Genomic DNA, 24093 nt, shown 5'->3' on the forward strand with positions numbered 1-24093 from the left:
TTATGTAAATGTATAACGCTCTAGTTAATATGCATGGTATATTAATAACATGCTATAAGTTTAAGAAAGGGAGATGCACTTCATAATGATTGTCAGGTGGGAACAAGCCTGAGAAACTATGTAAAGGACAATGCTGTGATGCAAGCATAGGAGAACTGAAGTGCTGACATGAATGTTTGAAAGCTTTCTAGCTGGAGCAAGGAAATCTTGAAGCACTGGGTGAATTTTTGATTTGTTTTGTTCATGTGTTTTTTGAGCGAATTAGCCATGTGTTAATTTCAGTTTTTGTGACAGTTCCGATCTCAGTTGCGGCTGGAAGAAGAATTTATAGAAACATGAAGTTAATTTAGGATTGATGTAGTTGCCTTTGTTTGGAAGCAATACAGCTGCTTGCGGTCTTCAAGCGCTACCTGGTCATCATCACCAACTGAAAACTTATGCTTCATATGTGACCACAAGGAATTGAATGACGATATATCCAGGATGCGCTGACATAAAGATGGGACTGTAACTTTAAGGATTTTCAATTGAGTTGTTTACAAAAGTATTATATGAATGAAATAAGAGATAGAAATATTAAATATTTATATTATTTATTCTGTGAAAGTAATAGAAATTATTTTGAAAAGCATATAAGTGGTCTTTAAGACTTTTTCACTCACAATTAGGTTTGCTTAATCTCCAGTTGGGGGCAGGGGATTTCCCCTGGTTTAGCCCCCCCCCCACTTCAAGGTTATCAGAAAGCGGGGGCGGGGTGTTGAATGTCCATTGGGCACTCCATTATACCCTATGGAGACAGGTCCCCATAGGGTATAATGAAGAATTGATCTGTGAGTATCTAGGTCTCTGTGAGGGCTGTTTTCTTGAAGCAGAGGCACCAAATTTTCAGCATAGCATCTAGTACCTTTCCACAAAAAACAAAACCCAAGTGTCAAAAAGATTGGACCAGGGTGTCCAATTCTATGAGCCCCCGAAGAGGGTGCCCCCATCCTCCATTATTTCCAGTGAAGGGAAGGGATTTAGAAGGAGTGCAGTCCTTTAAATGTGATGGCCAGAACTCCTTCAGAGTTCAATCATGCTTGTCACAACCTTGCTCCTGGCTCCACCCCCAGTGTCCCCAGATATTTCCTGATTTAGACCTGGCAACTCTACTTCCTGGTGGTGAGTGTGAGAGAGGAAGACAGCACAGTCCCTTTGTTTATTTTGCATTCACTTCAGAAGCCATTTGTATAGTAAAATGGATAATAAAGAGTTAACTAGAACCAGATTATGGGATGGGGGGAAACTCCACCCCCTTACTTTTATTTTCCTGTGTTAGTCTGAAGAAGTTGGTTGAAATACGGCAGATTGTTACATTCAGTAAAGCCCCAAAAGTGTAGGCTTGCAAACTGTTTGTTTTGGCTGCTTTGTGAGTGTGTGTCTCTCTGTTCAGTTTTATTTAGTGGATGTGCAGCTGCTGAAGAACCCTTTGAAGAAAAAAATTAGGAAATGAAGAGTATATTCGGGGGAACTGCGCTGCTGTGTTTTTATTTATTTATTTACTTTAGGGAATAGGAACATTTCCAGGCTCCACTCCCAAAGTCCTCAGTTTTTTTCTGAGTTGGACTTGGCAACCCTACCATGGACCCACTCTTGAGGAGAGGACTTTGGGATAGTCTAGGGTCAGCTCACTCCCAAACAATCCTTTATTAGGCCAGCCCAGGGAAAGCTGAGGAGGAAGGTCCAGGCTATGTCTTTGCAAAAGGACTTGCATAAGGCTAGAGAGAGAGGGCTCAGGTTGTAGTTGTACCTCCCTTCTCTCTCTAAACTGTGGCCCAACTCCTTGTGGAGAAAGGACTCTAGAAAGTGTGCCTACCCTGGGCTTCAGTCCACAGGTGTCAGAGCCCACCAGTAGTATTTATGTCATCACAGAACAAGTAGATTCATACATATGCCTGTGTATATATATTGGCATAACTCCTTGACCCTATTGGTAGATGTGAAATGTAGTCCTTGTGGATGGTACTTTTGTGGGTAGCATGTGGTACAACAAAACATAGTAGGAAGTTAAAGGGTTATGTGGTGAAATGCATTGCCTTTGGGGCCTACAAAAAGCCCACATTCATTTTGCAAAACTTTCCTGTCAGCACAAGGACAGGAAAAAGGAGTGACATTAATTGCTCTCAAGCACCCTCAACCTGTAGATAGGACTTTTGCGGTGAGATGTTTAGAAGTGGTTTGCTGTTGCCTTCCTCTGCATAGCAACCCTGGGCTTCCTTGGTGGTCTTCTGTCCAAATATTAAAGTAGGGCTGACTCTGCTCAGCTTCTGAGATCTGGTGAGACTAGGCTAGCCTGGACTATCCAGGTCAGGGCTTCTAGCTAGCAGAGAACAATCAAAGGGCTGTCTCATACCCTGGCAGGAATGTAACGTTCAGGAGTGAGGACAGAGACTTGGAGATGCCAAATGCTTGGGGATGTGTGGGCTACACTGTGGTTTTTGCTGGTATAACTTTATGCTGCTTCTAGAGGGGGAAGTACCTCAGACTGAAGTGGCTTAGGGAGATTACTGATTCCTGCTTCTCCTGCAGACACACAGTCCATTGTTCTAGTGGGGGTCTGTGGCATTGCCAAACTGGTGCCTGGCTGCAGCACAGTGGCAGCAGAATTTTAAGCTGGCATATCTCCAAAATATGTCAGCACAGTGGCTGGTTGGATCCTTGAGCATTCTCCCTTCCTCAGGATTGTGCTATTAGTATTTTATAGTTAGGGTTGCCAGCTCCAGGTTGGGAAAATTTTGGGGGTGGAGCCTGAGGACAGCAGAGTTTGAGGAAAGGAGGTATACTGAAGTAATTTAATTATAGAGCCCACTTTCCAAAACAGCCATTTTCTCCAGGTGAACTGATCTCTGTCTCCAGGAGACTAGCTGTGATAGTAGGAGCTCTCCAGGCCCCACCTGGAGGTTGGCAACCCTAGTGCTTCAACATACCTGACTTTCCTGCTATTTATGTTCAATAAAGATTAAAATTCAGCACTGTCTTCTTCACTGTCTGCTATTCCACATAGCATGTATTATCCACTTTTGTGCCTGTTCCAGTTAAAAGCAAAGATCCCTTGAGCCAGGAGTTAGGAGGTACTTGTAAAAGTCCCCCCCCCCCCATTCCAGGTAGCAACTGCATGATTCTGGCTAGGGCTGGGCAAGCAAGCAGTCAATTGCTAATGTCCAAAAGGGGATGCATTGTCTTCATGAGCTAGATGTGCATACCCAACATGTCACTGATTTGCAGAATACTTCAGGGAAGAATAGGCACAGCTGCACATCCATCATTTCCCTTTTGTTCTCATTGTTTCTCATTTAGTGTTCTCATTTTCATTAGAGACCAGCTGTTAACAGCTCTAAGGGATTTGAGTTTTCTTTGGGTTTTTTCCTGCAATTCCTGCACACAGACGAAGAAAAGAAAAACATATAGCGGGACAAATATCATGTGGGGCTTTTAAAAAAATTGTTGGCCAGGTGACAATTCTATTAATTTCTTTATTTTTAAATTCTCATAATCTCTACATATCAGTTTAGGATCTGTACTGACACTATAAATACTGAAGCTTAAAATATATGGTTTGGAAAATGCCTTAAAATTATGCAATCAGATCATTGAAAGGAAGTCATATAGGAATTGGTGGTCAGGAAATTTAAGAATACAGGAGTAACTGAAGAATAAATAAACCATTTGGAAGTTCTTTTGAAAGAGATGCAGGAAGGAAGAAGAATTAATTATGCACAGGACTGGGGTGATTTTTGCTAGATGTTTGTTAGATAATATCTTGCTGATGGACTTTTTTGTATTTTTTTATTTTAAAAAAGGACACATCACAACATTAAAATACAATTTAAAATTAGTTTCAAACAACCCCCCCCCCACCACCTAACTAAAATAAGATAATCCAGTCAGTTATACAGTATTCTCCAACCTATTTAATGTCTCTTCCTTTGAGAACGCACGCATAGCTGGTCTTGAGGACAAAAGGAGATTGAGGAAGAATCGTACTGCTACAGCACCAACTCCAAATCAGACTTTTCCCTGCAGCCACTGCGGCCGGACCCGCCTGTCCCGCATTGCTCTTGTCAGCCACCAGCGAGCCTGCAGCAGACGTGGACTATTGCACCCTTCTTAAATCTTCATTCACGAAGTCAAGCCGAGAGATTTAAAATTTCTGTTCTACACCATTATACTGACCAGAAGGAATAACTCTCTTGCCTGCGTAACTAGTTCCCAAATTTCCTCATAATCAAATTATCTCCACATCAAGAGAGAGTCATAGAAAAAAGCATTATTCATAATCTTCATAATATATTGCTCCCACAAATCTACTTGTTAGTTGTAAAGTGTGGGACCCAAGGGGGACTTCCTTTTTTATTTTATTTTTTTTTGTAACAGCCAATCTAGCTGCAGCCACTAATGTCAAAATAAATATGTTCTGTTGTTTTGGAATCTAAGTCTGTCCAAAATTCTAGCAGGAGAAATTCCAGAGAATACAGAAGAAAAAAATCCACAAGTCCACAAATTGTCTTATGAACTTCTTTCCAAAAAGTTTGAATGACATTACATTCCCGCCAATTATAATAATAATAAATTTATTTTTATATCCCACCCTCCCCTGCCAAAGGAAATTAGTCTCTACTTGATTGCATTGGCTCCAACATTTTGGGTTGAAAGTTTTATTCATCAAATGAATTTTGTGAAGTGATAAGTACCAATTTGAAAGCAATTTGTAATTAATTATGCATAGTACGGTTAGATGTTATCTTGCTGGTGGACTTTATAACTTCTGTCTCACAGTTCATGCTATATGGAAAATTACAAATTATATAGAACTTGTTCTCAGACTAGGACTCAGATCTAGCACAAAGTTATCTGCAGAAATCTCTGCAGATTAATTTTGAGCCCTGCAGAAATCTCTGCCGATTGAAAGAAATATGCAGGGGCCAATGTCCTAATTAATACTAGATTCAGGTATGGTTTATTACTTTTCTTTGTATTTTCAAAAATAATTTATCCACTGTGTCTCTGTCCTTGCATGCTTTCGTGTAAGAACTGAGCACAAGAAAAAAAATGCTATAATCTAATTATATTAGCAAGAACTGCCTCCGTTAAGACTGAAACTACAGTTGCTAGGTTGGGAAATACCTGGAGGTTTGTGGGATGGAGCCTGAGGAGAGTGGGGCTTGGGGCATATTGCCACAGAGACCAGCTTCCAAAGCAGTTTTCTCCAGGCGAACTGATCACAGTCACTTGGAGATCAATTGCAGTAGTGGAATCAATTGCAGTAGTAGTAGGTTTGCCAGCCACTACCTGGACGTTGGCAAACCTAAGTTACAGTGAGTGCATTGGGGGAGCTCCCAAAATAAGTGCTTTAGACAGACAAAAGGAAATATTTCTTTACACAGACAGTGATCAAAATGTGCAGTTTGCTGCCCGGTGACATAATAATGATCACAAGAGTACGCAGTTTTAAAAGGGGATTTGATAGATTGATGGAGGATAGATCTAACAGTAGTGGTGGAGGATATCTAATAGCTGTGGTGACTGTGGGGAACATCCATGTTCAAATGCAGTCAGCCTCTGAATCCCAGTGCCAGGAGGCAACATCAGGGGCAGGTGGTGTTGGCCCTCCAGAACTGATTGGCCATTCTATGAGACAGGATACTGGACTAGATGGACCACAGATCTGATCCGGCAAGGCTCTTCTTATATTCTTTTTGTGCCAGTGCATTTTGCAAAGTCATAGCCTGAACACTCCTCATTCAAAGTCCAGTTCAAGGTGGTGATGTTTATCTTTAATGTCCTTAATGGCCTGAGGGACTGTTGTATATGCAGACCAAAGTGAAGACTGTATAGGGTGTTCCTGCCTGGCTCATTGGAGCCATAAGAACGGAGCTTGGGGATTTGGGAACAATGGGCAGCACTGCAGGATCGAAATCCCTGCTGCCCTGCACTAATCATGAGCCCCTGCTGGTTTGAATGACCCAATAATGTGCTTGAGTGGGAACCCTGAGTTGTATATAGTTGGCCCCGTTGGCCCAGTTCCTAAGTATTGAAGTGCAGCCTACCTAATGCTGTATCTAATAAAGAGCTGATGTTCACTACCACTTTGCCTCTTCTGAGAGTCAGTTTGGTGTAATGGTTAAGTGTGTGGACTGTTATCTGGGAGAACCGGGTTTGATTCCCCACTCCTCCACTTGCACCTGCTGGAATGGCATTGGGTCAGCCATAGCTCTGACAGAGGTTGTCCTTGAAAGCTGCTGTGAGAGTCCTCTCAGCTCCAGCCACCTCACAGGGTGTCTGTTGTGGGGGAGGAAGACAAAGGAGATTGTGAGCTACTCTGAGATTCAGAGTGGAGGTCCAAATATAAATCCAATATCTTCTTCTTAAGAACATGAGAGAAGCCATGTTGGATCAGGCCAATGGCCCATCCAGTCCAACACTCTGTGTCACACAGTGGTCAACCCCTGCCCCCCCAGTGCCATCAGAAGGTTCACAAGTGGGTCTAGAAGCCCTTCCACTTTGCCCCTCCCAAGCACCACGAATTCTTTTTCTTCTTCTTCTTCTTCTATGCATCGAACCCGCTATATTATAGGGACACACACCCAAAGCACTTTTCCCCCCTGTATAAGCCCATGCCGAGTGACAGTTTTGTTCAGCTCAACAATACATTTTCATTCTTCTGACTCCTAGAGGAGTACATCATACTGGTGTCCACTCACAGGCTTTTTCTGTGGTCAGTCCAATGTTGTGAGTCAATCCAATTTTGTAGAATAGCACTGCAAAATAATTTATTAGATCTACACCTCACTCACAGTATCAAACGGCTTGGTTTCTCCAGATGAATGTTTTGTGAGTGTCTGAAAAGACAACAGTCTGATTTATTTTTAAGTCTGTCTGCTGATTGCTTTTATTGTTGTTAATTATCTTCATTCCCAGTCATTTGGGAAAACAGCAGGCTTATTAATATTTTAAGTAAATAAATCTATATAACAATTGATATAAGAATCTCAGGAGATTAAAGGCTAGAGGTTAATACAAGTTCACAAAAACAGCTTTATGTCATAAAATAAATGAATAAACATTAATCAAATGCATACCTCCTTTACAACCTATCTCTGATCACCTGAGCCCTTCTAAGATTCTTGGACATGATCTTCAGTAGGCTGTGACAGAACATCTATTTTTAATTCTGCTTGCTCATTCTTCATTAACTAACATATAATGGTTGATACAAGAACTTTAGGCAATTAGAAGCATGAGATTAATGGAACTTCATAAAATCAGCTTTATGTTGTATTCAGCAGAACATTCAACATGTTCATCTCATATTTTTATTTCCAACATTAATTTTAATTCTAATGAAGCATTATTTGTAACATGAAAACTTGCATACTATATCGGCAGGTCTTTATAAAGGTATTGCTTTAGTGATCCGGTGACTTCTATTGTCTATTGTAGAGAACGGAGTTCACTGACAAATCTTTACCACTAGAGGGGACCAATACTGCATTGTAACAGAATTCCATTCAGCTTCCTTTATCCCTCATTCCTGATGTAACAAATGGAATTGCAGCAGGTTACTTATTTCTTTAGCACTGACCTGGATAGCCCAGGCAAGGCTGCCCTCGTCAGATCTCAGAACTTAAGCAGAGTTGGCCCTGGCTAGTATTTGGATGGGAGATATCCAAGCAATACCAGGATTGTGATGTGGAAGAAGGCAATAGCAAACTATCTCTGAACATCTCTTGCCTGTCTCCTATGGTGAAATGGCAAAGAGAGAACAAATTGATGCAAGTAAGTTGGTTGGTGGATCTAGAAGGACAATGTGCTTCCCAGCTTTGGTAAGGTTCAGCTGACCCTTGTTGACTTGGTTAAGAGCCTAGGGGTTATATTAGGTCCAACATCACTGCTGAAGAAGTAAGTCAATACGGCTGCAAAAAAAAATAAGTTTCTTCCAGGTCAATCTAGCCTGGAAGATGGCCCCCTGCCCTAACGATTGTATTGACTTATGGTGTGTAATCCACCTTGAGTCTCAAGAGCATTTCCACACACTATTATTGTGTTGATTCTGGCCCCAGACTGCTTAAGTTAGTCCCATGAGTTCCACCCATTTTTCTCAGCCATTAATTTTTGCCTCATTATTTCTGGGTTTGTTTCCAATTCTTTTGGGACCACTTTTACTCTAAACTTTTCTAAAAACCAATTACTTGGTGTTTGTTCTCATGTGCAACGTTGCCTATGCTTTTGTTTTTCCACCCACTCCTAGACTACTTTTTGTTGGTTGGACTGTCTGTGGGACAACCCCTCCCTGTGTTCCCTCCCACTGGAAATCCCTCCTGCCCAGAAATTGTAGTTTTCATTTTCTTACAAATGTTTTGATTTTTTAACTTGCCCTATGCAGATATGCCACTATATTGCTATAAAATCATTGTTCTTCCAAGTATGTCTCCATATGCTACAACTCCCTCTCTCCCCCACCCCGCCCATGGATGACAGAAGTGTTTTATTTTTGTGTAGGCATAGGTAAGAGTTTCTTATAAGCATATGTTGCTATGCAATATGCTGCTGTGCCTCTTCGAAGGATTCCCTCCACCAAAAATTTAATTATTCTTCTTATAGCTTGCTCAGAATGTGTCACTTTTGATTTTGGAGGGGTCAAATGGTGATTCTCACTCATGTGCATTTTTCAGTGACACAACTATCATCATGGAAATTCTTAATCCAATCACAGACAAGTCAAAGCCAACCAAATCACTTTGAATTGTGGATGACTTTTGAACATACATGAAGAGTACCTTTAGGACGATAATGAGAATCACCATTTTATCATTCTGTCACATCTCAAAAATAGCTATCCAATGAAATCCACAATACAAAGAACCAGCCAGTAGTTTTAAAGTTTTTTTAAAATTATCCTAGCCAATGCCCTGGCCAGTAAATTCAAAATCAACATGGTAGGAAGACAACTGTCCAATCAGCAAACTACAAGGGGAGGAAGAGGGCAGGGCATGGGGCAGCATATAGCTGTTTTACAGCAGTATATTGATATATCAGTATAGTACATATATGGAAAAAGAGTAGTTTTATGAAACTGCTGATGGCAACAGCACCTTTGCTCAGAACATTATATTTGTTTTACAGCACATCTGTAAGAAAATCAAGTGATGCAAAACTGCTGAGGGAGGGAGGTGGAAGCTCCATGCTCAAGATGATTCTGTTGCTAGTACATTGACTCCAAAGAAAAGCTAGAACATGATGATCATGCAGAAAATCACTCAATAAGAAAGGCAGATAATGAATTACAAATAAATGAAAAATAAAGATGGAGTAGATTTTCATGTCTTGCAACTCTACCCAGGGCTTTTTTTGAGCAGGAATGCATAGGAACGCAGTTCTGGCTGGCTTGGCATCAGGGGGTGTGGCCTAATATGCAAAGAAGTTTCTGCTGGGCTTTTCCTACAAAAAAGCCGTGTGTAAGACAATGGTGACATCAAGAGTGTGACCTAATATGCAAATGAGTTCCAGCTACAAAAAGCGCCCTGATTCTACCCTCTGTAGAGTGGGGTCTGAGGAGCTGCGCACAGTCATTTGCATTTTTGAGTATTTGCAGGGCTTTTATTAAGGAGGAACACAGTTCTGGCTGGCTTGGCATCGGGGGCGTGTGGCCTAATATGCATGTGAGTTCCTGCTGGGCTTTTTCTACAAATAAGCCCTGTGTGAAACAATCGGGATATCGGGTTGTGGCCTAATATGGAAATGAGTTCCTGTTAGGCTTTTTCTACAAAAAAGCCCTGAGTGTTTGCATGAAACAGTAGATTCCAATTCTTCTCAGTTTCAAAAGCCTTTTCTCATTTGGCAAAGGGTGGGGGAGAGACTGAGAAACACAAAGACCCACTCGTCCATGTGTAACTAGTTGCATGGTTCTTTAGATCCAGGCTTTTTTTTTTGTATTACTTGCTTGTTGCTTGTTGATATTTTCATCAGCGTCAAGATCCTGTCACCAGCTGGCACCTCTCAGATGACCTCATGTTAATTTGTGTGTGTTACTTCAATGTCCAAGTATTGTTTGTTAGCCTCTGCATTCTTTTCAAGCCTTTGAAGCTTGTTTACCTTCTTTCATTGAAGGGGTGTAGTTCAGTGGTAGAGCACATGACTTGCCTTCCAAAGGGCCCAGTTTCACCCCTCGAGCATCTGCAGTTACGAAGGATCTTGGGCAGCATGTACTGAAAAATCTCTCTACTGCTTGGGTCAGCTTGGCCAGTACCAGGGTTTTTTGAGCAGGAACGCAGTTCCGACCAGCTTGGTGTCGGGGATGTGGCCTAATATGTCAGTGAGTTGCTGGTTTTTTTTCTACAAAAAAAATCCTGTGTGAAACAATGGTGATATCAGGGGGTGTGGCCTGATATGCAAATGAGTTCCTGCTGGGCTTCTACAAAAAAAGCCCTGGTTAGTACTATGCTAGCTGTACGAAGTCAGAACATCAGTCTAAGGCAGCTTCATGTGATATAGACAGTAGTTTTGAAGAGAATTAAAGGTGAGTCAAATTAAGGTTATGTCAACTGATTTGTGATTGAGAAGGAATTCTTTCCCAGGCCACATTCACAGGTCCAATGGAGCCTTGCATCAAGGCCTTCCTATCACAATCATATCTATCTGATTTATATTTATGGAAACGAGAAGAAAGTAACTATGTTGGGAAGGACTGGTATCAGACTGAAACCTCCATAAACTGGATCTGCAGTTTGAAGGATTTTGTGTTAATGGGCTTGCAGTTTCCAAAGTGGTGATTCATTTGGAACCTCACAAACCCAGATTTCCATACCATTAGAAGTTATAGAGCCAAATTTGACTGGCTATTGTTGTTCTAAGAAAAAGTCCAATTATGAACAAAAAATGGCAGTTGATTGCAACCTTAGCAACAATAAATATAATGTTGTGAGGGAGTCCTTTAAAAATATTTCAATCCATCCTAAAAACCTCTCTATACACCAAAAACTGTTAGGACCAAACATTCACTATATACCTGATTTGTCCTTTTTAAATTCAAAAGATTGTTTGGTTTTAAATTTCTGGACTGTTTTTCTGTACCACAATTTTCTGAGAATTTGAATCTTTTTCATTGGCCTTGACATTGGAACGTTTGGTATCTCTATTCTGTCATGATAAAGCCAAATAATTCTAGTATCTCTAAAGAGGGGTTCCCTTCTGTTGTTTCATTTGTGTTTATATTTTCTGTACTGGTGTGGTACAGATTATATGTTTGTTGGATACATATTTCACCTTCTCTGAAAGACATATGGCTTAAATGGTGTGAGTTGTTTTTGGAGAAGAATGTGTATGGTGTTGCCAGATAGTAAGGCATTTGATTAGAAAAACTTTTCGAATACTCTTACCCAAGGCTTTTTTTGAGCAGGAACGCAATTCCGGCTGACTTGGCATCAGGGGGTGTGGCCTGATATGCAAATGAGTTCCTACTGGACTTTTTCTACAAAAAAAGCCCTGCTCTTACCAACATAAATTATGTGATATGTACTAGTCTTTCAGCACAAAACAAAGCATCATTTGTTGATATTTCTGACTTTTCTTAACTACAAAGTTTCAATTGCAGGTTTTGTTGCATACTGCTCCCCCACCCTGAGATCTCTGTGAGCTTTACAGATATTAATGACTTATGCATACAGCTTTTGTAGATTGCTCCTGCCTTTCTTCAAGCCAGATACTGCTTCTTATTCATGCATGGTTACAGCAGAAGGATACAACTGCCATGATTTAACAAAAGGTAGATTAATAGCTTAAAATGAATCATTCTAGAAGACATTGGAATTATATTCTGCCCTCCACTCAGAGTGGCTCACAATCTCCTTTATCTCCCTCCCCCACAACAGACACCCTGTGAGGTGGGTGGGGCTGAGAGGACTCTGCCAAGGACAACCTCTGCCAGAACTATGGCTGACCCAAGGTCATTCCAGCAGGTGCAAGTGGAGGAATGGGGAATCAAACCTGGTTCTCCCAGATAAGAGTCCACGCACTTAACCACTACACCAAACTGGCTCTCAAAATTGAAATTTTTCATGTCAGCGTAAACACTCCTTGGTCATGAAAAAAGGAAGTAATAACCCATTGTCAGGTATAATTGTGCAAAACACAACAGTTCTTACAGGACATAATCTCCAACAGACAAACATGATCCACCCCGAGAGATTCCAGTGGCTGTATAAGGAAAGCCAGCAGAAACTTTCTAACTTTCTCTCTCTTTTTCGTCTATCTGACAATCATGAAAAGAAAAGTTTTATCAATGTCAATACATTCAAAGCATATCACAAATAAAGATTTTGTGGCACCCAACTTGCAATGAAGTTTCAGTGGATTTCCTTGGGGAAGGAATCGCATATTTTATCCCTTTCTTGCAAGAATTTGAGGCAATGAAATTGATTCCAGGACAGATGGAAATACGACCTTCACATAAACAAATAATTTGTGAAATTCATTGCTGCAAAATGTAGTAATGTATACCTTATTAGATGACCTGTTTAAAGACTGCATAAATGCACGAGATGTCTCCTTATAGCTATTAGTCATAATGGCTAAAATGGAACTAGTATGCTTCTCAGCATTAGCTGTTGGGGACAAAAAATAGAAGAGGTCTGTTACCTTCATGCACTCTTTAGAACAGGGGTGTCAAACTCATTCGTTATGATGGCTGGATCAGATATATATGAGACCTTGTTGGGCCGGGTCATGACTGTCATCAAATGCAATGCCAGGTAGCGGAGATACAAACTTTATCAAGGACACAGACAAACAAAGATTTTTCAAAAGCTTACAATAAAACATGCTTACAACATAAGCATTCTTGCAATATTTTGTTTATTTAACAGTCTCTGATAACTGACACCTCTTGCTTGGAATTATTGCATCAAAATCTGGAAACAATGTCTGCACTATAGCAATCTTGAGTGTGCTGTTCGAGTGTGTATTTGTAAGTTGCAAATGTAGTATTACAGAAATCTCATAGTCAATGCTCTGAGCCTAAGATACAAAGGAAAACATGAAATGGCTGGGCATTGTGAGTTTTTGTACATAAGTTGCTGGACAGCTAATGGAGAAAATAGAGTCTCCTGTGTGATTGAGCAAAGCAAGTTGTGACACAGAAGGAAACGAGAGGGAGAAGGAAGAGTGAGTTGCTCAAGGGCCTGATAGGAGCCTTCTGGGGGCATAATCTGGTCCTTAGGCTGCATGTTTGACACCTCTGCTTTAGATGCATCTGTCTGGTGACCACTGCTGGAAACACTATTTCAGATTTGACAAGTCTTATGCATCAGTTTTTCTTATGCTAATACTAGAAACACCGTCAGACATAGCTGATTTTGGCAAAACCTATCTGAAAATCTTTGGTCAAGACAGAGTTAGTCCTTCATGGCTTGAAAAGGCCAACAAGCTAGATTCTCTGGTATACTCAGAGAATTTATAATCTCCCTTTTTGGGGGGGAGGGGTCTCTGTCCCTTTGGGATTATATCTTCCTGATACAATATAGCCTTTTAGCTTTATCAGTCTCTGTCTTTAGGTGTGACATCCTAGCTAAGCAGTCAGATGGTAAGCCTTTTATTCCAATCCAGCCTGCACAACTAAGCACTGAAGTGCTCTGTTCTTGGCAGAAAAATTACTCATCTCCTGGAATTTTTCTTTTGCCACTGTTACCAGCATTGCAGCATCTGGAGCATGGGTAGATAACAGCCCCACATTGAAATATTGAGATGAATTTGAACTTGGAGAGCATTTCTTCACATGTTGCATCGGCTATATTGAATACGCTCCCCAAATGTGTTGACCTGGCAACCATTTCTTTTAGGCAACAGGCAAATGCTGTTTTGTTTCCTCAAGCTTTTAATGGAATATTAAAAGGTTATCTGCTTTTTGTGAAAATACTATTCTGCTGTTGAGTTTAGTTTAATTGATTTGAATTTTACTATTTTAATCTGGAATAAACTACTTTGGAGATTGACTGAAAGGAAGGGTATACACATTTTGAAAAGAAACAAGTTTGCATTTCTCTGAAACCACTATCTGAAGAAAGGCTGTCACATATTCACCTTTTGCGTACCTATAGCTGGGCCAGTGAGAAACATAAATTTTTCTTCATGGCTAATATCTTTCCTGGAGGTCCAGATTTCAGATAACTCAGCCGTGTCTGTTCCTTACCATCAAATATGAAAGAGGCATCTGTGAGATCGACAATCCAGAGAACGCAAACCTTGATGTATAGCTTCAGCTTTCAGCGGTGATTATAGAAAACATGATGGCATGATCTGACAATACCACCAAGTGTCTCCTTTCATTGTTCTTTCAGTTAGCTTTGCACAACAGAGACACTCTCTTTACTATTTTACCCACATTCACCATCATCATCATCAATTTTTATTTATATCCCACCCTCCCCGCCGGAGCAGTTTTATAAAAGCACTTTTATCAAAGTGCTAAGTAAATACTATGTGTTCCTAATAAATGTATTAATGAAGAAGGTCCAGACACACAAACAACTGGCATGTTTGTAGCCTTTCCAAGAAAAATTAGGTGTTACAGAAATTGAACATGATGTAGTGAAATGACGTAGCTCAAGAGATCAAGGCCATTTTGGTCTATATTAACAATGTAAATACAATTATTTTTGAAGCCTAACCCAGTCTTGGAAAGACCACCTTCGGAGTACTGCAGTCAGTTTAAATTGAATATTGGCAAGATGGGAGGAATACAGACGAGCTATCAGGATGATTCGTAGTCTCCTGAAGATTTTGGAGAGGCAGAGTGTGTAGGGTTGGCAGGTTGTCACCGGCCACTGGCAGGGGATTGGGGGGGGGAGGTGTTGGCTTGCCAGATCCAGGTTGGGAAACTCCTGGAGGTTTGGGGATGGAGCCTGGGGAGGACAGGGACCTCAGTGGGGTATGCCACAGACCCCACCCTCTAAAGCAACTCAAGGGGAACTCATCTTTGTAGTTTGGAAATGAAGTGTAATTCTAGGGGATCCCCAGGTGCTAGCTGGAGGCTGGCATCTCTGAATGGGAATCAAATAAAGAATTTAAGGATGATAGTGCAATTAGAAACCAAATCACACAAGGAAGCACTGAAAGAAAAAACAAGATTAAGAAGAATGAAAATATAAGGGTATATAAGTTGATCTCAGATATTGAGAAGGCAGGTAGCAACTGTGCACTCTAGCCATCAAACAGTAAAAGAAACAGATATAAACAAAGTAAATTTAGGTTGATATTCATCCACTATGCAGTGCCTCTATCAGCATCCTTGCTTCTGGCAGGCACAGAGTGCCCTACTAACCACTTGAAAAGGTGAAAAACTACAGGCGCAGGAGGTTCCCTGCTGGGACAAGTAGGAAGGAGGCTCCCTGATGCAATTGTCTGTATGAATAGGTATTGGGACCAGTCCCAAAGGGACAGTCCCAAAGGGGACATGGTCATTAGGAAACCCAATGAGTTCCTACAATCATTCGGAACGAACCAACGATGCCAAGAGGCATTCTGTGCTACAGTGCCATTCATCTTCGTATGACCTAGGTCCTCCTGGTACAGAGATAACAATGCTGTCCCGAAGGTGGGGAGAGCTGGACGGAAGAATTTCCCTTTCCTATTAGTCGTCGTCATTGTTTTTTGTTTGTTTGTTTCCAAAGTTGCCCCTGAGGAAACAGTCCCATGTAGTCTAACCGGCGTCTGAGGTAAATATATTGGATGAAAAAAAAAAATCGGGAATTGCACTGCTTTTAACAAGGCACGAAATCGAGCTATAGGCTGGCTTGAAGCCGGGTGGGGGGAGAGGCGAGAAGCGTGAGGTGGCTACACAGGCAGGCGGCAGCGCGCCAAGTTCCCCCGAGGAACCTTCCGGGTTCCTCCTCCTCCTCCTGCCCTGACAGTGCTGTGCAAAGATGCCCTGATGGAGTTCAGGCTCCCCGCCCGGCAGGAAGCGGCCGGGGGCTCCAGCCGCAGCAGGAGGCAGGCATTGCGGGGCGCGCGTGGGGCTCCTGCTGATTGAGGGCGAGGCGAGGCGATGCTCGGCGGCGGCAGCAGCAGCGCAGGGCCGGGGGCGGCCCCCTAGCCTGGTGCAGGGAGGGGGCCCTCGGCATTTCGTCCTCGGCCGTTGCAGGTCGCCAGGGCAGCGCTTGTGGCCCCGCCGCCTGGCTGGCGGCTGTGCTTGGCTCAAGGGGAGGCGCGGGCGGAGTGGCGGCGGCGCGGCAGAGGGATGGGCTGCGCTCCCAGCATCCACGTCTCGCAGAGCGGCGTGATTTACTGCCGGGACTCGGACGAGTCCAATTCCCCCCACCAGACCACCACCATCTCGCAGGGCACCGCTGCCACCTTGCACGGCCTCTTCATCAAGACCGACGCGGCCGATACCATCCCTACGGTGCTCGCCTACCAGAGCCGCCAGCCTCAGCCCACCTGCCCGGCGCACGAGCGCAGGGAGCCCGCCGGACGAGAAGGCAGGAGCGGAGGGCGCCACTGCTGTGGCGTCGAGGCGGAGACCCAGACCAGCCAGATCAGCGTCAAGGTAAACGGACGCCGCGCCAGGCAGCCTCCTCCGGCGGGAAGGCGAGCAAAGGCAAGGCGGCGCCTGGAGGGCGGAGGTGGGAACTCAGGCTCCAGAGGGCCTCTTCCTTGGGGGCTGCCCCCTTTGGCCCTGGCGGGGAGTGCCTTTGTCAAACTGAATCCTCTGGAGCAAGGTGAATCCTCGGAAGAAAGCACTCCAATGGGGTCTACTCAGTGGACCCCTGAAGAAGCCTAGTAGGAAATCCGGAGCCGTTTGGGTCAAACCATCCACGTGAAAGAAACTAAACCCACCCCCTCACTATTTTCTCTAAGGAGATCTCGCTGTGGCAGCTCCTTCCAAGATCCCTTTTTGCCAAGTTAGCCCCCAAGGCTTAAGATGGAGACGAAAGTGAGGGAGAGTGTGGAAATGGGGCGGGGGGGGGGGTGCTGCTGAAGAGAATGCTGCCTCTTCACCTGGCTCCCAGAATATGAGTAGCAAGAGATCAGAGACCAAGGGAAAGGCAGTCCCAATATTCCTCTGCATGTTTTGTTGCCCATATGGTGCTATTTTGGTTGGCAAAGCTTCCTCTGTCTGACAGAAGGGAATGGGGGATCGAGTGTGCTGCTGAAAAAGCTGTGGCCAGTATTGAACAGGGATGCTGCTGCAGATGCACATGGGATGCAGCTGAAGGGAACTGTTGCCATGGCACCCAGTGACTCACTCTTGCTTCGGTCCCGCCTACTCTGGCCAGGCTCTGGTACATGCACATCGGTCACCACACTCACGTACATTTGCAAGCTGCAAGAGCTCAATTTGCTGCCAACCCTGTATATAGGGAGGCAGCTCAGGGTCAAGCTTCTGAACATCCTGGAGGCTTCACTACAATATATAACCTCTTCAGTCTATTTATTTTAGTATTGAGAATGTGCCTTAGATATGCCTATGTTTACTGGAATATAGTCTAAAGTTGCATTCCAAAAAGACAAAAGCATGTTCTAGGATGAAGGTTTATAGCAGGAGTGTCAAACTCATGAGAGCCAAATCTGACATAAATGAGGCCTTGTTGGGCCGGGCCATATTGGGCTGGACCGGGCCATGTCAGACTGGGCCATCTGTGTACCTATTTAAGATTAGGTGACAGAGACATTTATAAAGGACACAGACAAACACAATTAAAGGGGTTTTTAAAATAAAAAACACCTTAAAACATGCTTAAAACATTAGCACCCATTGGTCTTAAAGGTGCTTTCTTTACTCCCATGGGATCCAGCGAACTTGGCAAAGAAAGCTCTGGCTCTTTCCTTCCTTACCCAGGGGATGAGGAGGGAGAGGGGCCTCAGCCAATGGAAGGAAGAGAGGCTTGGCTTAGTAACTCTCCTGTGTGATTGAGAGAGCCTGGCAAAGCAAGCTATCCCTCTTCCCCTTCCTCCCCAAGTTAGGAGCCTTCACCAATGGAGAAAATAGAGGTTTTGCTCCATAGTTCCTGTGAGATTGAGCAAGTTTTGCAAAGCAAGCTGTGATGCAGAAGGAAGCAAGAAAGACGGAGAAGGAAGCAGATGACAGCCAGTTGCTCAGGGATCTGATAGGAGCCCTCCTGGGGCCTGATTCAGCCCTCAGGCCATATTTTTGATACCCCTGGTTTATAGCATAGTGTTTGTTATGAGAGCCAGTGTAGTGTAGTGGTTAAAGTGCAGATATGGTGCTTTGCCCTCTAGTGTGAGTGAGCAGAAAGGGTGAACCAGATGATGCAGGAAAGATGAACAGACAATGCAAGAGACTTTTGTGCTTATTTGCTTAACCCAGGACACTTTATGTAAGTATAGTTAGATTCATGTCCAGTAGAGACCAACAAGAGTTTCAGGGCATATAAGCTTTCGAGAGTCAAAGCTCTCTCCATCAGACATGAGTGGAGTAGAAATGGAGATATCTGAGTATGAAAGAATTAAGTTATTGGATATTTAGAGCCATATGCCTAACAAAGTAAGGCTATCATGCAACAACTGAGAGTTATCCCGATGCAAATTGGACCCCATAGTTTATTTTTTATACAGTACTTTGGCAAGAATTAAGGGAAGGCAGTAATGAATACCTCTCTAAAAAGGAATGATACAATGCAGGAATAGATTATGAAAATAACATCCTCCACTCTCCCATTCTATGCAGAGGGTATTGGTTATTGTATTAGACAGACTGCCTTCTATGACTCAGGTTCACAACAGGGATGACCTCTGACCCCCTTAAGAATGCTACAAGTAAATTCACTACTATTCATTACCTATTAATTTTTTTCCTGTCCTTCCTCTTGAGGGAAGCATACATAATTCCTTTTCCCTTTCCTTTATCCTAACTCCAGTCCTGTGTGGTTGGTAAATCTGAGAGATGGTGACGGTGACATGCCCAGTGAGCCACATGTCAGAGTATGTGTGGCGTTCTTAAGACCAATACTGTAGCCAGTATTCCACAATGGCAAAAAAAAATTGTAGTCCAGAAAAATGGGCTGTCTGAATGCAACCCTTTATATCACAAAGGAGTAAAAATAAACACCGAAGGGCAGCCAAAAAACTATAAATCTTCAAGACCTAAACATTAGTAAATGACAGCAACAAATCCCAGATTTTTTAAAAAAAGAACTTCAAAAATAATAAATACAGTAACAAATCATTTTAAAAAGAGAAAAAGTGGAAAAATACAACATAATAAAACAAGCCCAGCAATAAAACTGTCCAACTATCTTCAAGAACCCTTGGGAAGTAAATTGCCTTTGCCAGCCTCTGGAAAGCTAAAGTGAGAGGGTGGGCTAACAGTGCTTCTGGAAGCTCAGAATTCTGAAGCCTGGGGGCTCACACTTGAGAAGGCCCTCTCCCACATCCCCACTAAATTAACTGCATTTAAAGCAGGCAGGCAGAGAAGGGCAAAACCCACCAACCTTAAGGTATGGGCAGATTGATACGGCTAAATGCATGCTCTCAGATACAATATTTAAATACTGCTTAGGACTTCAACTAAAAGAATTTCTCCCAAAGCATCTAATTTTAGCTTCATGCTTTTGCTTTGGGAGAATGTAAGCTGTTTCCAGATTTAGCAGTCTCTTTGTATGTGGGATTTCCATAAATAGTTCAGCTTCAGTGTTGCTTATTATCTTCATTTTGCACATATCTAGGCATCAGTTATATAATTTTATTAAAAATAGCATGCTCTTCTTATAAGGAAAAATTATCCTATTTTTATTCTTATATTAAAGTCATTTTTGCAGCAAAATAGCTGGAAGCAATCTGAAAATGAACCATGTCAGATATGACAAGGGTGGCCAGCTGTGACTCTGGAGCCAAATGTGGCTCTTTCACACATATTGTGTGGTTCTCAAAGCCCCCACCACCTCATTGGCTGGCTTGGATAATGCATTTGAAGTTAAAGTTGCTTTCTTTACACCTCTCTCTCCACTTATCTCCCTTCCTCCCTGTCCTGAGACTCTCAAACATCTGATGTTCATGTCTTGCAGTTCTCAAACATTTGGTGTTTATTCTATGTGGCTCTAAAATTAAGCAAGTTTGGCCAGCCCTGTAATATGATCTAAAGCAGGGGTGGACAAACTTGCTTAATGCAAGAGCCACATAGAATAAATGTCAGATGTAGGAGAGCCACAAGACATGAACATCAGAGAAAGGAAGGAAGGAGATTGAGAGAGAGGTAGAAAGAAAGCAACTTTAAATGTGTTCTCCAAAGTACCAGCTGGCTTGGCTTGGAGAAGTGATTTAAAGAGACAAATGCCTTCTCCAAGCCAGCCAACAGGATGGTGGGGGCTTTGAGAGCCACACAATATGTGTGAAAGAGCCATGGTTTGGCCACACATGATCTAAAGTGAGCCAGAGCAATATGCAAGGTAGCTCTAGTCACTTTATGCTAAATCATTGCCTGCTAACAACAACACAAAATAATACAGTTCAATAATTCCTTTAATATGATACAGTTCACTGAAAAAAGGTACAGTAATTGTTAACAAAGTACAGTTTGATGCATTTTCCATGTAGAACAAGTATTCATTATTGTAGTAAAAACATGATTAGGAAGCAACATTTTCATATGTATAAATTTATGGAATGGGGGGATATTCTAATAAATACTGACTTATTAGAAACAGAGCACAAAGCAACTTATCTGTTGTAGATACATAAATATGCTTTAGACATAGTCATCTGTTCAAGTAATATGAAATTATACTGTCATATTGCAATTTTTAGGAATCCTAAACCCCGCAGCACTGGTTTGTCATTAATATCAATGCACCACTGGCATAGCAATTCATTAAGCTATGCTTTCCCAGCAGAGAAAACAAATTCCAGAAACCCATCCCAAGGAACTATGAGCATAACAGCTGTTCTGGAAGCCATAGAAATAATGCTGACACATGGAGCAGCATGTTGATGATATCTCCACATCACCCATACATGCAGTCATCCAGTGAACAAATGCTGATGATGGCACACCTGGTACAGCGCCACATAATGGTTTTAAATTGTAACTGTATTTTATGGTTTTTAAATTGTAAATATAAATGTTGTTAGCCGCCCTGAGTCCACTTGCGGAGAGGGTGGGATAGAAATAAATAAATAAACACCTACCTGACTGCATCCTGTCTACACTTAAACAAACAGCACAGCAAGGGAAATAACAAAGGAAACAGAGAGGACTATGGTCCTCCCTATGAGAACCCTGTTAACTACCACACTCCTGCCTGTTCTGCAGTTTGATTTCCCTCCCACAAATATACAACCATTATGGAAACTTCAACCACCCAGACACCTTCAGAGCCTACTTGGGGAAGGAAAACTCCCTGCACAAGGGTTCAAATCCTTCATGAGGGGGAATAATTTCTTAAAGAGCAGCTTTTTGCAAGGGAAGGTCCTCTAGGACAAGTAGGGTTGCCAAGTCCAATTCAAGAAATATCTGGGGACTTTGGGGGTGGAGCCAGAAGATTTGGGGGTGGAGCCAGGAACAAGAGTGTGACAAGCATAACTGAACTCCAAGGGAGTTCTGGCCATCACATTTAAAGGGACAGCACACTTTTTAAAATGTCTTCCTTCCATAGGAAATAATGAAGGATAGGGGCACCTTCTTTTGGGGCTCATAGAATTGGACCCCCTGGTCCAATCATTTTGAAACTTGGGGGGTACTTTGGGGAGAGGCACTAGATACTATACTGAAAATTTGGTGGATCTACCTCAAAAAATAGCTCCCTCAGAGCCCCCAAAACTTCCAGATCAATTCCCCATTATACCCTATGAGAAATTATCTCCACATAGGGAATAATGAAGATGTTTCCGTCTCCTCCCCACACACACACACACACACACACCCTTCTCACAAATCTGATGTAGGGGATTGGCCTCTCTACTCACCAGCCAGCTTCTTCATAGCAACACAGACACAGAAAGTTGAAGCCTTTCACCACCTCCGGAGGTGCAAAGGCACATGGTCCTTTGGGGCGGGGCGGGGCAGGAAGCAGCCTGGGAAAGCTCCGGCTGCTGCAATGGAGCTGGGTGGGAAGGGGAGGGGCAAGGAGAAACTGCTGCGATCCAAGGTGAGAAGGGAAGGGAGGAGGAGAAGCATCGGGGATTGGTGGGAAGGAGAGAGGAGAAGCTGCTGGGATCTAGGCTGCGTGGGAAGGGCCGCCATTCCCCCCCGCTTTCTGGATTTTGGGCGAGTGGGGGGAGGAGGCTCCAAATTGGGAAACCTAAGGACAAGCAACAAGAAAATCTGCGACTATACATTCACAGAAGGAATTCCTGTCTTCTCCCCGACAGCTTGCTGGAGAAAAGCATTAATATGAGAAACCACTGGGAGTGTTTCAGATGTCACTACAGGGAAATCAGGGACTGAGGCAAACCACCTTTTGGACAGCAACAAGCCAATCAGAAGCAAAAGAGAAGGAAAAGTCAAGCTTAGAATCCATACGTCATGTACTGCAGAGCATCAAAAATATATACCCAGGTTACAGAGGAAAAAGACACATTTTGGAGTATTTGAAACCCTTTTGTCCTGGTTTCAAATCCAACCAAATATATAAGGACAGGAAATAATACAGAAGGGCATAGCACAGGCTTAGCATGCTTGAAATCTCCCATCCACACCTTACCAGACAGTCCTAGACTGTTGAGATTTTGCTGTCATGCCCAATCACTGGCGATGGGATGCTCACACTGGTTGGCCGATCCATTAATTTTGTTTAGCATCTTCTCATCTAAACATCTGTCCACTGAATTCATGATGTTAATGACCACTGCCAGCTGCTATTCATTCAAATGTAGTGTTACATTAGCATAACATGGAAATATCCCAATGAATCTCCACATTATGCCAGCATAGAAACCTAGTTGTTGCCCTTAACAATTCCAAGATGGCTTTACGATTGTGCCTTTAGTCTGTTATAGTAATTTTTTTTGTCTTTGATTTGAAAGGGAAAGATATAAGCACATGCTTATCTCTCCCTTGAAATCAAAGGGCGTTTTCGCACTCACCTTAATCAGCAGCGACCCCCCTCTTCACCGCGCAGGATCTGCGCGGATTTCGCACTAATTGCCGCGGAGCACCCGGAAGAGCCGGAAAGTCCCGCAGCTTTTGCGGCGCAAATGGAAACTGGTTTTTGGCGGTTTCCGTTTGCGCCGCAAAAGCCGCGGGACTTTCCAGCTCTTCCGGGTGCTCCGCGGCAATTAGTGCGAAATCCGCGCAGATCCTGCGCGGTGAAGAGGGGGGTCGCTGCTGATTAAGGTGAGTGCGAAAACGCCCAAAGTGTTTAATTTTGGCAGGTTTATGACCCCAAATTGGGGTCATGCAAGACAAATTCATTTATAAAAATGTAAGGAAAAATATGAGCTGAATGAAAATGATAGAAAAACTACAGTACATATTTCCTTTCAACATATTCAAGGACTTAAAGGCACCCCAAGAACTCTTCAGTTACCCCACCTTTGGACACCCAGCAACACACACCCCAGTAAGTTGCACAGACACACACACATACACAAAGAATATCTAGATTGCTGTTTTCAAGTATAGAGAATCTGAGCAGGGACTTAGTCACTTGAAGAAAGAAGAAATCAATGTATGTGGTTTCTGTGATAGATCAAGATGGATAGCTGTGTTAGTCTGTCCATAGCAGTAAAAAAGAGCAAGAGTCCAGCACCTTAATCACTAACAAAATTTGTGACAGGGTATTTCTGTGGTAATTTTACTTTATCAGTAAATGTTTTGTGCTTATGTTTTATATTTATGTTTTATGTTTATGTCATCTGGATTTTGGGGAGATCAAATAAAAACACTGAGACATAAACTAAAGCACATTTTATCTTTAGGCATATAAAGTATATGGTTGACTTTTATTTTGATTGGGACATGAATTGTCAAAAAGAAACCAGTGGATGTTTTAATTCCCATGGTTTGATGATATTATGGGCTCTTTTTAAAATGAAGGCAATCAAAATATAAAACATATTAAGTACTCATTCCCTTATCATTTTAATGTTCTACTTGGCATAAACAAT

At 42.6% G+C, this 24093-nt stretch overlaps 1 protein-coding gene across 2 annotated transcripts in view; it reads left to right on the forward strand.

Annotated features, from left to right (window-relative positions):
- Window positions 1-16199: 16199 nt before the first annotated feature.
- The window catches only part of PDE8B (phosphodiesterase 8B), a 72346-nt gene continuing 64452 nt past the window's right edge, over window positions 16200-24093 (forward strand). For both annotated transcript variants that reach the window (XM_060235844.1, XM_060235845.1), the window contains exon 1: window positions 16200-16576. In XM_060235844.1, the coding sequence (XP_060091827.1) occupies window positions 16268-16576 (309 nt within the window). In that variant the 5' untranslated portion in view covers window positions 16200-16267. The remainder of the gene's footprint in view (window positions 16577-24093) is intronic.

Source organism: Heteronotia binoei, chromosome 4 (assembly GCF_032191835.1).
Source record: "Heteronotia binoei isolate CCM8104 ecotype False Entrance Well chromosome 4, APGP_CSIRO_Hbin_v1, whole genome shotgun sequence".
NCBI lineage: Eukaryota > Metazoa > Chordata > Lepidosauria > Squamata > Gekkonidae > Heteronotia > Heteronotia binoei.